At 38.2% G+C, this 18,508-nt stretch overlaps 4 protein-coding genes across 5 annotated transcripts in view; 2 read left to right on the forward strand and 2 right to left on the reverse strand.

The window, feature by feature from the left end:
* The window catches only part of LOC117984450 (kinesin-like protein CG14535), a 437,285-nt gene that overhangs the window by 373,742 nt on the left and 45,035 nt on the right, over positions 1-18,508 (reverse strand). The gene's annotated exons all lie outside the window — the stretch shown is intronic.
* Positions 1-18,508, reverse strand: part of LOC117984389 (ATP-binding cassette sub-family G member 1-like) — a 300,050-nt gene that overhangs the window by 103,480 nt on the left and 178,062 nt on the right. The gene's annotated exons all lie outside the window — the stretch shown is intronic.
* On the forward strand, positions 10,885-14,440 carry LOC117984453 (juvenile hormone esterase-like). Of its 2 annotated transcripts, none has more exons than XM_069500293.1 (4): positions 10,885-11,006; positions 11,204-11,347; positions 11,972-13,284; positions 13,818-14,440. In XM_069500293.1, exons 1-4 carry the CDS (start codon positions 10,956-10,958, stop codon positions 13,981-13,983), a joined length of 1,674 nt encoding a protein of 557 aa, XP_069356394.1. In that variant the 5' UTR covers positions 10,885-10,955; the 3' UTR covers positions 13,984-14,440. The 2 variants fall into 2 exon arrangements, with proteins under 2 accessions (XP_069356394.1, XP_069356395.1); XM_069500294.1 differs by having other exon boundaries at positions 10,998-11,010.
* LOC117984454 (esterase FE4-like) lies at positions 16,616-18,144 on the forward strand. Its single transcript, XM_069500157.1, has 3 exons — positions 16,616-16,656; positions 16,737-16,880; positions 17,298-18,144. The coding sequence occupies exons 2-3, from the start codon at positions 16,818-16,820 to the stop codon at positions 18,036-18,038; spliced, it is 804 nt and encodes a 267-aa protein (XP_069356258.1). The 5' UTR covers positions 16,616-16,656; positions 16,737-16,817; the 3' UTR covers positions 18,039-18,144.

Below are 18,508 nucleotides of genomic sequence, written 5' to 3' on the forward strand. Positions count from 1 at the left end.
TGTGACAAGAAAATCGATCTACGTTCCGATTTTTGCTTCTTTATTTTAGATTGAGTTCACGCAAACAGAGTAAAAAAGAAGCAATATAAAACTAGTAAATAACTACTAAAATAAAATAAGTACATATATATGGGTAACATTGGTATAATATTATTTTAAAAAAGGGTTTTAGAATATGATTTATGTACATAAATATGTTTTTTATTGAGTAATTATTTGATGTTATTAAACAATTTACAGCATGTTCTACCTTTAATTCCATTGAACTATTGACTCACAATGTTTGACACGTTTTAAAGTTACCCGTAGCTAGTTTACCAAGTTAGTTGGTCATTCATACCATTGATATCTTTTTGCCCCCTGCACTATTTATTTTTCATAAAAACGTCCAAAATTAAAAATTCGACTATAGTTGATCAAATTCAGATACCCAGAAACCGAGAAGTGTTGGGAAGAATATCAATATAATATGTATACCCTATTAGGTATTTTTTCATAACTGGTACTAACTAATTTGATTTTTAATTAAAATATAGGTATCGAAAAAATCGAAGATTTATTTTTGCGAAATAAATATTCCAGACCTCGATTTTTTTAAATCCGTTCCTCAGATTTCGATTCGAATCGATCTAAAAATCGATCTTTTTTTGAAGATTCACCATTTAGATTTGACATTCGATCACCTCTCGATTACGGTGAAATTACAGCTACAATGTCGCGACGCAATCACCTATTTGTTGACGCTCACTATTTGCTACAATGCATTGCAATATGAATATAGTACCTACGCGACAGGTTGAAATGACAATCGGGAAGGGAACGCACTAACACCCCCCGTGTTTAATCGGTGCGTGCGAATGCGGGTGTGTGTGCGGGGCGTCCCCTCACCTCATACCCCGATTGCCATCTCAACCTGTCGCGGACTATACCATAAATTCAACCAATCAGAACTATTGTAATAATTCTATTGCTATTGTAATAACGACAGGGGCTCGATTTTGTTTCGATTTTGTTAATTAATGTCCGCTACAATGTAACGATCTCAATTACTTCTGATTGGTTGAGGCGTGCTTACTGTTGCCTATAATGTATTTGCATTGTTGCAACAAGAATACCAAAAATTCAGCCAATCACAACAATTATTGCGATTGTAATAAGGATTGATGCATGAAAGTAATAATCGGAAGTCGAAGCAAGACGTCATCATAATCGACCTAAGCTTATCGATTCCTTGATTCGCGTCACTACATGTTTTGCTAATGTCAGGAAAATGAACAAAACAACTAGGTACTTTTATTTCGGTCAGTTTCTAATTATACGGCTGTTTTTTTATTTCGTAACATTTTAAATGTTTTTTAAAATTAAAAACAGGAATTACTAATTTCACCATTTCGGTGTACACCTATATCTATAGCGATACCATTGGTGGGCAGTCTCCTTTAAATAAGTATGAGACCTGAGAGTTCTCCATAATGTTCTCAAAGGTGTGTGAAGAATATCAATCTACACTTGGCTAGCTTGGTGAACTATGACCTTAATCCTTCTCATTCTGAGAGGAGACTCGTACTCAGGTGACCTCTTAGTATGATATTGGTAGGTCAGATTTTACCCATAAAGATCAAAATCTAGAAAACGTTATCAAATGTGGATAAAAAATATCGATATAAAAATATATGCACTTGAAAATAAAAACTTAACACTTTATTGAATGCAGATAAAAATAACGAGATAAAAAAATATGCGCATGAAAATAAAATCTTAACCCACTTACTTATAAGTAACTCATCTTAAGTAAATAGGTTTATTAGGTAGATCAAAGAAAATAGAGCAAACCCTTCAAAGCTAAAATAAAATGGGAATTGCAAATTGAAATCGAATCACAAAACTCGGTCCATCACAACTCGATATTCCGAGCGATAAGATCAGCTTTCCCGATCACATGCAATGATGCTGAACGCTAAATCTCGTTCCTCTGCCCTCTTGTTTTGCATACTTTGCATTTTTAATCTGCAATTTTGAATTCGGAGTCGCTTGTTGAAATTTTGTCGAAAATTCTTTTTGTAGAATGCTGCACTCGTAGATTTCAAACTTCGAAGAAATGTTTGCTAAACTTCGAAAGTTTTTCCACAACAGTTTGTTTTTATAATAAGGAGCTTTATATTTCGCATCTACAATTTTGATTTCATAATAAATAGAATATAGCTTAGAAATATTTTTATTCAAATAGAGAAGAGAAATCTTCCGAGAAGAACCAGCAAGGAACTCAGTGGTTGCTCTTTTTAAAGATTTGATTTATAATATTGTGGTTTTTATTAATGAAAATGTTACAATATAAAATATTATTATTATTGTGGTTTGCGTATGTACCTAATTAATTTTTTTAAGGATAAGATTGTGTTTAAATAAATTCAAAAATTGAGCTCTTCAACTAATAACAATATAGTTTTAGAGCTGAAGGTTGACCTAAAGATCTAAAAGGAAATTTTCAGAAGGTCTAGTTTTATTTTCCATAAAACAAACCGCTTTAAAAACTTTCTTTATTTTGTCAAGCATCTCCTCCAAGAAGGCGGAATCTAAGTACAGTACGCGGCCGAAAGTAATGTACATCGACCTTTAGAAGGAGATAGCAGATTTGTATAGTGCTGTCCCTGTCGTTGAGACCGACGAAACGTCATATAGGTATGAGTGACAGAAACAACGCTCTACAAAGCCGAAATGTCATTCTAAAGGCCGATGTACATTACTTTTGGCCGCATAGATGAAGGATAAACAAAAACCTGGAGCCAAAACTCTTAAAATACAGAAAATAAATACACAACTTAATACGTAAGTAGGTACCTAGACTCATCAACATATTGAGCTGATTTACCCCCAATCGTTATTTGAAGAAGCTAAAAGTTGGAGATTTGTCCCGAATCGGCTGTTTAATTTTAAACTTTTGTTGAGTTTATGTCGTAAGACTTTGCTGTTAAATATTCTGAAGTTAAAGCTTAACTTCTAAACTTTATCGCGGTTATCTTCGTAAGTCATATTAATCTCGTCTCCTTCATAATTTAATGAATTTTATGAGGATCATTTATCTAAAGAAAATCCAAAGGTGTAAGCTAAGGAAAATCTCAAACAAATACAAAGAAGAACTTTCAAAGAAGAATTTATTAGAGAAAATTAATTAGCATGATTTTGCTCGCTAAAACTGTCCCTGGAGAGAGAATGGAAAAAAATCCTGCTGTAATAAGAATACTAAGTAAAAAGGTAGCTTAGCAAAACGTCCCAGGTGTCGCTAAATCTGCCAAGCTTAAAAATACCTGCAAATCCTCAAAAGTCGAGTGGCTTAAGATTGGTTTGAGTAACAACTTCAGAAGGCAATGAACTTCTTTGGATTAAAGAGTTATTACCTACCCTATGCAAAATTGTACGACCTATGGATCTATTATAATATGTTTGTCCCGAAAACGCTTTTCCATCCACGTTGGCACCGCCGTATCTAAAATGTAGTGTTTTGGTACATAAATTCCAGATTGCTTTATTTTCTACTTATTTTTAATGTAATTTTACTTACCTACTTTTGTTGTTGTCTTAATTAAATCTTTAAAATCAAATGGGCTACGAAATACGGAAGGTGTTTTCTGTGGTGTGCGTTCTCTATCAAAATGTACTTATATAAAATGCAAGAAATATAATCTAAATATATATAAAAGGAAAAGGTGTTTGACTGACTGACTGACTGATCTATCAACGCACAGCTTAAACTACTGGACTGATCGGGCTGAAATTTGGCAATTTGGCATGCAGATAGCTATTATGACGCAGGCATCCGCTAAGGAAGGATTTTTGAAAATTCAACCCCTAAGAGGGTGAAATAGGGATTTGAAATTTGTGTAGTCCACGCGGACGAAGTCGCGAGCATAAGCTAGTAGGTTAAGAGACACCCACTTAACTTTTTTGCTTCTATAAGGCTTCTCAGTATTCATTATAATTATTTTAAGCTAAATAATGAAGTCATAATGAATCCGTGGGTGAGCTTAATTTAGTTTTTCCTCATTTAATTCGAGTGCGCGTTAACCTTTCAGCTATACTCGAGTGCGTGCCCTTGCATAATGTTTAGTATTTTGCACTTTTCTACTTGATTGGACATTATGAATAATGGGCGAAGGGGAACTTTAAGTAATCATTTCAATTCCTTCGAGAGTGTGTTGCTAGAACCTTACTATCTCAATGGTGACTTTTTTTTAATGATACAGTAAAACATAAAGCTATGATAGCCGAGTGGTTAAGACGTCAGCTTCCTAATCGCAAGTCGATCCCGGGCACGCACCTCTAACTTTTCGGAGTTATGTGCGTTTTAAGTAATTAAATATCACTTGTGACCAGTATAATGGAAATTACTCATGATAGTTTAAACGTTTAGCGTTAAACGACGCTAGCCCGACTAGTTTCGAACCCATCCGGGGTCCTTTTTCAAAGGGACTCAGTACGCGCACCCGTCGCGGTTGACTAGTCGGACTTACGGTAAACACGGTAGTAAAGCCGGGTGTGAGATATGTATAATAAATATGATTATCGTTGAAGGCGGAAGAGAAACATCGTGAAGAAACCTGCATGCCTGAGAGTTCTCCATAATGTTCTCAAAGGTGTGTGAAGTCTGCCAATCCGCACTTGGGCAGCGTGATATGGCCAAAACCTTTCTCACTTTGAGAGGAGACCCGTGCTTCGTGCGACAGAGATAACGCTCTACGAAGCCGAAATTAGCCGACTGTCTCTTTCTACAGATCGATGTTCATCAATTTCGGCCGCGTACCTACTGTCCGTCCGTACCGTTTTAAAGTGAACCGGTTGAATCGGTTCACTGTAAAACGGTATTGAAAATTTTCCATTTCAGAAATACCCAGCCCCTGTTTGTTTTCACGCTGAAAAGCGCTACTAACATTCCAGCTACATTTTCCTTCATCGGCGAAAATTCCGTAAATTGTTAACTAGAACCTTACTTATTTAAGCTTACGGTTCTGCGCTCGTACAATCGTAAAGAAGGTAAGTGGATGGGGTTCTTTGCGATTGGTTTTCCAGAATGTTTTATTTGTAACTCACTGATCGGCCAAGGCTTCGCACGGTAGGAAATTCCGAAAATCCTTTCATAATTTGAGTTTACTGTGTACAAAAAACCTAGGTGTATGCAAAATTTCAGACTGCAGACTATGTAAAATACTTAGTTGGAAAAAGAGGGGTGGGAAGACGGAAGAAGTCATGGCTACGTAACATAAGGGAGTGGACTGGCATAAAAACAGTTGGAGAACTATTCTGCCTAGCCATGGACAGGGAGAAGTTTAAACAATTGACTGCTGCCCTTTAGTAATGCAGAGGCATTTGAAGAAGAAGAAGAAGAAGACGATATAAAGTTATGATTGCGCATTGTGATTATCGTTACCGGCCAACGTCCATAAGTACTATTCCATACTAATAATATAAATGCGAAAGTGTGTCGTCTGTCCATCTGTCTATCGGTCTGTCTGCTAGCTTCTCATGGCCCATCCGTTTAACTGATTTCAACGAAATTTGCTACAGAGATAGATTGCATCCTGGGGAAGGAGGTGGGGATTAAATCACATTCATCATCATGATCAACCCATCGCCGGCTCACTACAGAGCACGGGTCTCCTCTTAGAGAGAAAGTTTTGGTCATAGTCTACCACGCTGGCCATGTGTGGATTTGGTAGACTTCACACACGTTTGATAACATTATGGAGAACTCTCAGGCATGCAGATTTCCTCACGATGTTTTCCTTCCCCGTTAAAGCAAGTGATATTTAAACGCACATAGCTCAGAAAAGTTAGAGGTGCGTGCCCGGGATCGAACCCCCGACTTCCGATTAGAAGGCGGACGTCCTAACCACTAGGCTATCACAGTTTTACTAGGCGATCACATTAGATCGATGGAACTGTGACAATAATAAGGCCCACCCGAATGTGCGCGGACTTTTAGATGTATGTTGATTTTCAAGCAAACATAATAGAGAACTCGCTTATTGACGGCCCTAGATAAATAGGGGGTTCGTATTTGCGAGCGCGGGCACAAACTGCTTTAATGTTACAAATTAAAAGGGGTCCGTACGGAACTCTAAAATATATTATGATTGCAAATGCGTTGCAAATACTGTTGTATTGATTTTGGGGTAATCATTCGAACGGGACGGCTATCTGGTATGCTTTTATGGTATAAATAGGCAGACGCAAAAGGCCACCAATGGTGATTGATATTTTGGCACTGACTTACGGCCAAAATTAACAAAGAGATAATAAATAATCAATTTTTCAGTAATCTGTCTTTGCATGGTCTTTGCAAACTTGTTATTTGTCAAAAATCAGTCAAGTGCGAGTCGGACGCTGATCTATCAACGCACAGCTCAAATTATAGGACCGGTCGGGCTGAAAGGCATGCAGATAGCTATTACGAGACGTAGGCATCCGCTTAGAAAGGATTTTTGAAAATTTAACCTCTAAGGCGGTGAAATAGGGGCTTGGGTAACGATAAGCCCCCCCAATTTTGTAAGAAAAACGTATTCATTGTTATCGTAATCGGTAGCAAATTCTGCTCCTTGATTGGCTGTGAAAAAAGGTAAACAGCGAATCAACCAATCAAAGGGTAGAATTAATATTTTTTTTCATTGTTAGACGCCTTGCATTCGGATAAGATTAGGTTTGGGATCACAATACTCACTATTTGAAAAAATATATGGTAGGTAGTAAAGGTGATGTGTTAAGGTTTCTCAAAATTTATTTTCTCCCTATATAAATAAACAGAAACGCTTTTAGATTGTTGTTTGTTTACAAAACTACAAAGGTGAATATGCGGTTCAACGACTGTAATGTTATTCTTACAGTCTTACACCTTGATAGAGTTAGGCTATGTGTAAACAACTAACATGGCGGCGTAAACTTTTAGGGCTTCTGAAAACATTGCGTGGAAAAAATTTATACTAGTTGTTGTAGGGTACTACGTCCGCCTTTCGGTCAATAGACACGGGGAGTCTATCGCCCGGAAAGAAACCAGTCCTCGAGTCGGGAGGCGCACCCTCATGTTCCTAGTGAGCCTCAGACGCTGTGTAGGGACTATATTGGTCCCCTGAGGTGGGTCCTCAGCAGGCGCCGCTGGCTGGGTTGCGCGAACGTGTTTCGCCCCGTAGCCCAGCCACCAGGCGATGCGTGGAACATCGTTGGGTTTTAGTCGGTAAGAGTCCGACATAACCTCCGTGCCTCCCTGGGTGCGGTGGTATCCATGAGGATTTCTCCACGGAAAAAAGGGTACTATGTCCGCGCGGAATTATTCTGTTCCTGTAGAATTAAAGGTGCAAATCTTACCACCGCGCGCTATCAGAAGGAAAGTAAAAAGTACTAAAATACCTACGTAGCGTGGTTTTCGTTTAAAGCGGCCTCCTGGGATTCGTTTGATACCGTCCGTCCAACTATTGGGGGGTCTTCTAACGCTGCGCTTTCCGGTGCGAGGTCGCCATTTCAGTTGGTTAGTTCGCATACATTGTACCTAATATCTACAAATTTTAACAGAACAGAACACTAAAAACACTATGGCAGCCTTGTGGTTAGGACGTCCGCCTTCTATCCCGGGCACGCACCTCTAACTTTTCGGAGTTATGTGCGTTTTAAGGCGTTTTAAGTTATTAATTAATATCACTTGCCTTAACGGTGAAGGAAAACATCGTGAGGAAACCTGCATGTCTCCATAATGTTCTCAAAGGTGTGAAGTCTATCAATCCACACATGGCCAGCGTGGTAGAACCCTTCCTTGGTAGAGCAAAATCCTCACTCACTCTGAGAGAAGACCCGTGGTCTGTAATGAGCCGGCGATGTGTTGATCATGATGATGAAAAAAATTAAAAAGAAAATAAAAAAATTGTCATGTGACAACCCTGGAATCATTGTATGCGCCGGCGCAACGGACGCGGCGTGCGATTCATCTACAGCTGAAATTGAATCAACGTAAATTGCGTCGGATTCCAACGACTTACTGAAAACTGTACGCGAAATCTGCTGTGTTCCGAACATGTGTGGTTCTCATTAACTTTTATGGTTGGTTTTTAACCGACTTCAAAAAAGGAGGAGTTTCTCATGTTATGCTCTGTTTTTTCGAATAGTCGTAAGTTAGTCCCTGTGTCTGGCAATACATGACGTGATTGTTTCTAATACTATTCTGAAGAAAAAAAATGAGACTATTCTTTGACGTAGGTAAGATTTTTACATCTTTATTACCTTACCTCTTATCTCCCAAAGCCACTATCAGCCAAAAAAAAACATCCAAACAAACGTTCCTGGCAGTGTTGGGGACAATACGTAGAGAAACGACCTTTTGACGACCTCCCTGGCGCAGTGGTAACGGTAAGCGCTGTGGTGTTGTTAGTGGGAGGTCCCGGGTTCGATTCCCGGCAGCGGTTTGGAGTTTTATAATTACTAAATTTCTGGTCTGGTCTGGTGGGAGGCTTTGGCCGTGGTTAGTTACCGCCAAGCGATTTAGCGTTCCGGTACGATGCCGTGTAGAAACCAAAGGGGTATAAAAAATCTGCCATTCCCGTTCCAGGTTAGCCCACATCCATCTTAGATTGCACCATCACTTACCACCAGGTGAGATTGCAGTCCAGGGCTAACTTGTATCTGAAAAAAAAAAACTTTCAGCTTTTATAAAATAATGAAGGTCTGGTACGCGCTGGCTCTCTTTCTATAAGGATTCTGTGGTTATGTGCGTTATCCATCTGGACAAGGGCCATCAAATATCCATCAAACAATCTGCGTCCTCATCCGCACACATCCGCGCTATTGGTTATTTTCAATCATCGTCCACATTCAACAATAGGTCCGTCATAGACTATGGAAACTTCAGAACAATGGCATCGGTTACATCTACACTGTAGAGTTTTCCAAATTTCTCCCATTTTTTCTATCCTTCCCGACAGTCTATATTTGAAACAGAAAGATTTGTTGTTCAAAGAAAGTTGTACAAGTATTTTAAGAGTAGATAGAGAGAGCTATGCTTGGAGTTTCTCTACGTGATCAAATGAGAAATGACTAGTCACTAGAGTAACCGACATAACTCAACGGATTACGAAGCTGAAGCATGAAGTGGCAATGGGTATGGTGGTATGGTGGCACATAGTTCGAAAAACCGATATACGTGTTAGTCCCAAGGTGCTAGAATAGCGACCTCGCACCGGAAAGCGCATCATTGGAAGACGCTCCCACTAGGGCAATAGGCTATAGGTGGACAGACGACATCAAGCGAGTCGAAGGGAGCTGTTAAATTTAGGCAGCGTAAGAGCGTGGCGTGCGGAAGTCCCTACAAGAGACCTATGTCCAGTAAGGATGATGATGATGAAGTACTTTTGAATGGTCAAATGCATTACTGGTTCTGAATGCCTTTCCGATCAAAAGAAAGGATGAAGTAATAAGTTCTTTGCAAGAACCAACAAGTTACTTTCAAATGATACCTATGTCAATATCGATCGCAGTGCGTTCATGCATTAACTTCTACAGTGCGACAAGGCTCTTTTGGCACTTGAATGACATTGACAGGGGGGCGCTGTTAAAGAACAAAGGCTTAGACTATTCAAACAAGAACAAAGTCGACACTGGACGGCAACGTTAGTTCCGATTTTCACCACGCGCCAAAAGAGCCTTGTCGCACTGTACTTCCAAATTTTTTTCGAAGCGTCTATCATTATTATGATCATTGCCATAATTTTATTGTTATTATTAGCTTAGTTTTAGGTTAATTTGCTATAGTGTGGAAATTTTTCCACTTAATTGCAATTTTATTATAGTAGGCACTAGCTGATGCTCGCGACATTTCGTAGAGATATAACTTTTTAATCCAGTGGGAACTCTTTAATTTTCTGGGATATTAAGTATTTTATTCCCATCTCCAAAAAGCTGTCTCTGTGCGACGCCAATTTCTTTGCGGTTAGGCGGTGAAAAGATAACAGACGGACACATTTTCGCATCTACAATATTAGAACCGATAGAGTTGACTACCTATTATTAGCTGATGAGATTAAGGACCTTAATTAGTTTAGCGTTTAAACTACCGTGGCTGATATTGTTTAAACCTTGGGTATATAAAAGGGCTTAACTCACGTTTTTTGTCGGATTATGCCCGACTAGTATCGAACCTATTCGGGGTAAAAATCCAGTAAAACACGTTAAAATACGTTAAATCAGTTAATTGATAAATTTTGAATCGTGGATAATATAATGTTGGACTGCTGTCGATAAGTGAGAAGTAAAAAAATGTCACAAATGTTAACAGTTCTAATTAAATATAGAAGAATTCGGCTGTACTCACGTGCTTAGTCGACGTAAGCTCGACTAGTTCCGAGTTGCGAGCTGAGTCCCTGTGAAAAAGGACCCCGGATAGGTTCGAAACTAGTCGGACTTACGTCGACTAAACACGTGAGTACAGCCGGATTCTTCTATATTTGTAATCACTCACGATAGTTTAAACGCTAAAATAGTTCTAAATAAGTCTGTTTGAGAGAGATACAAAGACCGAAGACACGAACATGACTAAAAATAAGGATTTCGTAAGTTTCGTACTATTCTGGCAAAGCTGAAGCAAACTGCGTGCTGCGCGGGCGGCCACGTCCGCTTGGTGCGTTGCTCACAGCGCTCAAGTTAAAGGGAAGGTGACTTTACTACCTCTCCCTTGGTTCCTGCTGCTCTTCATCGCTGGCGCCCTCGACGTGATCCAGGCATTCCGAACTAATGGTATCGTGTTCTAAATTCTTTGTTGTCTTGGCGTTGTCCGACAAAAAACATTAGTTAAGCCGTTTTATATAACACGTTTATGACCTTAATTACCTTTGAACGCAATATGTATTAATTTTTATTAAATAGATATTTTCGGTATTTATACGACAGTAAAATCAATCTTCATAGACTATTTTTTGCTAAGACAAATGCAAATGTATGTGACCGTAGTTTTATTAATACTTGGAAATATAATATGGGTAAGTAAGTAATATTTCTTATTTCAAATTGTTTAGAAGGACACTTCAATAGATAGTACTATCATATTTGACAACTGAATGCTCCTCAAAATAAAAGTGGCACCATTTTAGAATTTAACTAAATCCCACTTAACTCTCCTTGTTTAAGCAGGTATTTTTGGATTGAGAACATAAAAATTTAACCAATAAAATTTCAGCATGATGTAGCCGCTGTGACTGTGCATGTAGAGCAAGGATCGTTGGAAGGGGAACAAAAACACACAATCACGGGAGATAAAATGTTCTACAGTTTTAAAGGCATCCCGTATGCAGCACCGCCTACTGGCAAAAGGAGGTTTAAGGTAAGACACTGCTGATTTAGCAAACTAGGTTCATTAGGTGAATATCTCCAATAATGTCCCAAGATCCAGTGAAAATTTTAAAGTGATGCTTGATAAAGTGGAAAGTTTGTAAAATCGCACGAAACATTTCTTTTAACGTTACTGATACCAACCTCTAAGATTTGGAACACTCTACCGGCATTCATGTTTACTGCTTCACATTACTAGGAGAGTAAATACTTAGGCATCTTCTAGGCGAGTACGTTTGCAATAATGGGGTCTACATTATTGCAATGGTTCTTCTGTGGTAACTAAATGATATGAAAAACTAGTTTTGAAAATTCATAGTATATTTTTTGTTATTATTCCAATAAAATTCCTATCATTATATGATTCAAGGAATCACGACCCTCAGTAATGCGATGCTGAGGAGACAATTATGGTGTTTCTAAATCTTTCAAATCTTATTTATTTATTTGTAAGGTCAATACATGAAAATTACTGCCTTACATAAAGTTTGCTAACAATCCTATGCGTACCAAGTTAAGCCCGTAGTGCCCGAGATACAGATTTAAAGTCTTTCATGCAGATGGAGACGCTGTCAGTAAGTTGTAATATCTCAGTAAATTACTTAACTATTTTTAGGCACCGCTACCTGCTTTGCCATGGGTAGGAACACGAAAAGCCACTGAAAATGGGAATGTGTGTCCTCAATTTGACAACTTATTCACAAATAGTTACAAACCTGGAAGCGAAGATTGTCTTTTTTTAAACGTTTACACACCAAGATTACCACCGTGCTCTCTGATACCAGTCATGTTTTTTATTCACGGAGGTGGCTTTGTGTTTGGATCTGGTAATGATGATTACTACGGACCCGATTTTCTAATTAATCAAAATGATGTGGTTGTGGTTACGATTAATTACAGACTTGACAATCTTGGATTTCTGGTCTTAGACACTGTAGACGTGCCCGGAAATGCAGGTTTGAAAGATCAAGTAGCTGCATTAAGATGGGTTCGAATGAATATAAAAAACTTCGGTGGAGATCCGAATATGGTGACAATCTTTGGTCAAGACGCGGGTTCTGTTTCTGTGACTTTACAAGCATTGTCACCGATGTCGAAAGGACTGTTTCGTAGAGCCATAGGAGTGAGTGGAGTACCAATTAACGATTTCGCGATAGCATTTGAACAAAAACGAAGAGCCTTTGAACTTGGTAAAAAGCTAGGCTTTGAGACTACAGATACTTCAGCGCTCTTAGACTTCCTCCAAACCGTACCTGTCCCACAACTGATCAATACTAATTGCTCCATCATAGCAGCGGAAGATTATATTCAGATTTTTACGAAAGGATATTATACTGTGCCAGTCATAGAAAAAGATTTTGGTCAAGAGAGATTTTTAACAGGTCCACCTCTTACTTTGATTGAATACGGACGACAGCAGGTTGATATCTTACTGGGATACACATCAAACGAAGGATTAATTGCTGTGCCTTTGCTTGAAACCTCGAGTATCATCGCAAATTATCGCAGATTTCCAGATGTTTTAGTGCCACGAGATATGTATTATCAAACAACACCAACGGTCCACTTACAACTGGCAGATAATATCAGAAAATACTACACTGGGTCACCGTTGAAGTACTTAGATACGATACCGATTTTCGTGAGTTACGAAACCGATCTTTATATCTATCCCGTAATAAGATACGCAAGGCATTTATCTAATGGCGGAAATGGAAAAATATATTTGTTTGAGTTTTCGAGTGTGTCTGAACGGAATTATTTAAGCGAACCCGGCATTAAGTATGGATTAAGAGGAGTTGCACGCTTTGAAAATCTACTTTATCTATTTTACTCAAAGGCGTTGAACCTCCCGGTCAATAAGAATGCCGCTTCCTACAAATTGATACAACAGTACTGCGCCTTGTACACCAACTTCGCAATATTTGGGTAAGTAATCAACATTTTTTACATGTTTTTTCAGTTTTATCTAATTTTATAAACAAGATATTGTTCAAAATGTCTTTCAGCTGATACCAAACCCTATACAACTATCTCAATGTTAATTTTTGTTGACCAACATGTTACACTTTTACACACAAACATTTTACCACTTTGGAAGTGTCTCTCGCGCAAACTATTCAGTTTAGAAAAAAATGATATTAGAAACCTCAATATCATTTTTAAAGACCTATCCATAGATACCCCACACAATGTGGGTTTGATGAAAAAAAAAATTAAGTTTCATTTCTAAGTATGGGGAACTCCAAAATTTATTGTTTTTTTCTATTTTTGTGTAAAAATCTTAATGCGGTTCACAGAATACATCTACTTACCAAGTTTCAACAGTATACCTCTTATGGTTTCGGAAAAAAGTGGCTGTGACATACACACAGACAGACAGACATGACGAATCTATAACGGTTTTTGCCATTCGGCTACGGAACCCTAATAAAAAAGTGAAATAATCTATTTGTTTACAGTAACCCCACGCCCGACGCGTCGCTCGGTGTAGTCTGGCCCACGTATGATCCAGGATCCGCTATATACTTGGACGTTGGACAGAATCTAACGCTTCGCACGGATCCAAAATCGTCTACGGTGTGTTTCTGGAAAAGCATTTATGAACAAGCAAAATTACGATTTTAGAATAAAAATTAACTTTTCTATTTAAATAAACTTTAATAAAATGCTTTGGGATAGACAAACTAATCTACCACCCGGAATGCCCTTCCTAGAAAAAGAAGCGACAAAAAACCTTGGCGGCTGTTCTAGAATTAATCAACTAATACTGTTAAATATTTTTATAAATAACTAGCTGACCCGGCGAACTTCGTACCGCCTATCAGTCGATTATTTTTCAGGATTTTTTTTAATTTTTTCTCTCTGTAAGAACCATCCCCATACTTCAAGGAATATTATGAAAAAAGAATTAGCGAAATCGGTTCCGTTGTTCTCAAGATTTGCGATCAGCAACACATTCAGTGATTCATTTTTATATATAGAGAAGACTAGTTGTCCCGGCGGACTTCGTACCGCCTAACGGCCTAACAGTCGATTCTTTAATTTTTTTTTATCTTTTCTCTCCGTGAGAACCATCCTCATACTTCAACAAATATTATAAAAAAAGGATTAGCGAAATCGGTTCAGCTGTTCTCGAGTTTTGCGATCTGCAACACATTTAGCGATTCATTTTTAAATAAGAGATTAAATAAATAATATTTAATACAACTCTTTATAAATAATATATTTTGATTTTCCTTATTTTATGCTGTGTCTCAGTATCCCAATGCTATGCTGTAGGTACTTTTTTTTCTTTGGAGATAAAAAACCCTAAAAATGTAGCCTATAATAATTCATGCATCTCTCCTATATCCCTCTAAAAGCGTTGATTTAGTTTTAAGTTCACGTAATATTTATCACCACTATATCTTACAAATCCAGCAACCGACCATCAAAAAGTGTAATTTATTACCTATTTTAGAAAAGTTATTTGACTTTTGACTTTTGAAAGTCATTGGGGCTTCCTATTTACCATATCACGGACAGCATCCTAAAAGATCCTAAAGGCGTTGTTATATTGCACAGGCATGATGTTATAGGCCCGGCGTATATGTCACCGGTGGGTGACACATACGCGCCGGGCCAGTGGACGGTGGTCCACTAGTATAGAAGGACTGCTGCAGTGCACCGGGCGAATCTGCGGACAAGCATATATATCACCAACGCCCTGCGTTCTCGTTTAATACCCTCGTCATCTCTTAGGTCGCTCGTAACAATATGACTGAGATATTTAAATTTCTCCATGACCTTCAGGTGAGACATACGGGTGGGACATGGCGTGGCCGATGTTTTGGTGCCTTAAACATTAATATTTCACTCTTATTTGAGTTATATTAATTTAGGTTATGTTCCTCCGCATATGTCTCGTAGATTATAAGCACGTAGCCACCATGCAGTAGCACCATGTCGACATAGCTTATGTTGTTGATACAAATGGCATAGATGTGGCAGCCGACATCTGTCCTGCTCAGTCGTTCAATTTGGTCAACATACAAGTTGAACAGCAGTGGAGAGCTTAAATCACCCTGTCTCACACCGCATTCCAGCCTGTATTCATCCGACTGAGCACCAACCCACCTCACCTGGTTACGCTGGTTAGCATACCAGTATCTTAGTAGAGTCATGTACTCCGCAGGAACACCCGCGTCCCTCAACTTGCTCCACAGCACGTCGTATGGGACCAGGTCAAAAGCTTTTGATAAGACAAGAAGACACTCGTACACCGGCATACGTCTGCGGTGTAGTACTTGACAGTGTGTTGCAAACAGTAAATGGCACTCTCCGTCGACACACTTGGTTTAAACCTAAATTGTGCATCGTTTATTAATTCGTATTTATTGAAACACTCATTTAACACACTGTCAAACACCTTGGCTGCGATAGTTGCAAGGAAAATGCGTCGGAAATTACTCACTTCGGATGTTAGGTCTAGTTTTATTTTTGACAATAGTCATTGGTGATTCCGGTAAGTAATAGTGACCCAAACTCAAGCTGTAAAACAATGAAAGGACTTGCGGAAGATGTACCCCAGCATATCTAATAACACTAACAATACTAATTATTTATTGTACTAACAATATTAATTAGGAACATCTTATTTACTTCTAACCTAGTTATTAATATTATTTAGTACCATACCTATTTTGATAAATAAGAGTAAAATAAAGATAAATAAATAATTTTAAATATTATACATAACCCCATATGCATTTACATCAGAAAATTGGTGTTTTATGGAATCAGTAGAAAAAGGACGATCAGTGATGAGCAGGATGGTATTCTGAAAACCTTACCAGAAATTTGAAAATCCACTTATAAGGCACTAAATGGGCATGTATATATGCATTCTCTGTGCGTCCTTAATACTTAGATGTTATACTGACTAACAAACTAACAGTTCATATGTCATTATGTGACGGGGCTGAGGTCGAAAATTAAGTAGTTTTTCTTCATCATCCGTTGAGCTCCTGCTGGTTTTCATCGCTGGCACCGTGAAGAAATCCAGGCATGCAGAACTATTGGCATTATTTTCAAAGTTAGACGACGTTACTGTTTTGGAATTATTCGACAAAAAACATGAGTTGAGCCGTTTTACATAATACGTACGTTTATAATCTTAATTACTTAGCACGCAATACATATAACTTGTTATCATGTAGATATTTTCACTATTTATGTACCTGCCATTATAGAATATATTTTGCAACGACAAAAATGTATGTGATCCTAGTTTTATTCATATTTGGAAAAATAATATGGGTAAAAGCAGTATTATTTCCGTTTACAAATTAGTAAATTTTGGATTTATTACTAAAAACAGTATGTAACAAATATTTCAGCATGATGTAGCCGCTGTGACTGTGCGGGTAAAGCAAGGGTTGTTGGAAGGGGAACAGAAATGGACAATCACGGGAGATAAAATGTTTTACAGTTTTAAAGGCATTCCATATGCAGCACCGCCTACTGGCAGTGGGAGGTTTAAGGTAAGCCTTAAGGTTTAATGTTGGTAAATTAGCAGAGATTAAGCATATCTACCCCCAATTGATCCGAGATCTTTTTCTGCGTTAACTGAATATAGCAAACTACTTAGGTACAAGCCTACCTTTAAAATTTAGGTAGGGACTCTTTATTGTGGATCTCGGAACTAATTTCAAAACTGTGTTTGTACAATTGTGGTTTGTACTAGGTATATGAAGTTTCTGAAGCCTAAAAACATTGTATTTATAAATTTTCTGTTTTTCGTGAGTCACTTAAAAATTACAAGATAAGTTAAACCTTAAAATCCTGCCCGTATTCAAATACTAACCTGTGGCACCCAAAATACAGCTTGACTTACGTTTCATGCAAGCAATACGGCGGTCAAAATTTGGTTTAATATTAATCCCAGTAACTAATTTTAGGCACCTCAACCTGCAAGGTCATGGACAGGAATACGAAATGCAACAGTACATGGCAGCGTTTGTCCTCAATTTGACCCACTCTTTAATATATACATACCTGGAAGTGAAGATTGTCTTTTTTTAAATGTTTATACACCGAAGTTACCACCGTGCTCTCTTTTACCGGTCATGTTTTTTATTCACGGAGGTCTTTATATAACCGGATCTGGTAATGATGATTTGTACGGGCCCGATTTTCTAATTAATCAAAATGATGTGGTTGCGGTTACGATCAATTACAGACTTGACAATCTCGGGTTTCTGGTCTTAGATACTGAATCCGTACCCGGAAATGCAGGAATGAAAGATCAAGTAGCTGCGTTAAGATGGGTTCGAATGAATATAAAAAACTTCGGTGGAGATCCGAACAAGGTGACTATCTTTGGGGAAAGCGTGGGTTCTGCTTCTGTGGCTTTACACGCACTATCACCGATGTCGAAAGGGCTGTTTCGTAGAGTAATAGGAACAAGTGGAGTACCAATAAACGATTTCTCGACAGCATTTGAACAAAAACGAAGAGCCTTTGAACTTGGTAAAAAGCTGGGCCTTGTGACTACGAATAGTTCAGCGCTCTTAAAATTTCTCCAAACCGTACCTGTCCGACAACTCATCAACACTAATTCAACTATTATAGCAGCGGAAGATTATATTCAGTTTACAACAAGAGGATATTATACTGTGCCAGTCATAGAAAAAGATTAGATAGATTTTTAACTGGACCACCCCTTACTTTGATTGAAAATGGGCGGCAGCAGGTCGACATGTTACTAGGATACATGTCAAACGAAGGATTAATTATTGTATCAATACTTGAAAACTCTAATATAATTGATAATTATCGCAGATTTCCAGAAATTTTAGTGCCAAGAGATATTTTTTATCGAACAACACCAACGCGCCACTTGCAACTGGCAGATGTTATCAGACAATACTACACTGGGTCCCCGTTGAGGTCTTTGAATACGATACCGATTTTTGTGAGCTATGAAACTGATCTTTTTATTTATCCCATAATTAGATACGCAAGGCGTTTATCTAATGGTGGAAACGGTAAATTATATTTATTTGAGTTTTCGAGTGTGTCTGAACGGAATGTTGTAGGCCAACCAGGCAGGACATATGGATTAACAGGAGTTTCACACCTTGAAGATCTAGTTTATGTGTTTAACCCA

Source organism: Maniola hyperantus, chromosome 8 (genome assembly GCF_902806685.2).
Source record: "Maniola hyperantus chromosome 8, iAphHyp1.2, whole genome shotgun sequence".
Classification (NCBI taxonomy): Eukaryota; Metazoa; Arthropoda; class Insecta; order Lepidoptera; family Nymphalidae; genus Maniola; species Maniola hyperantus.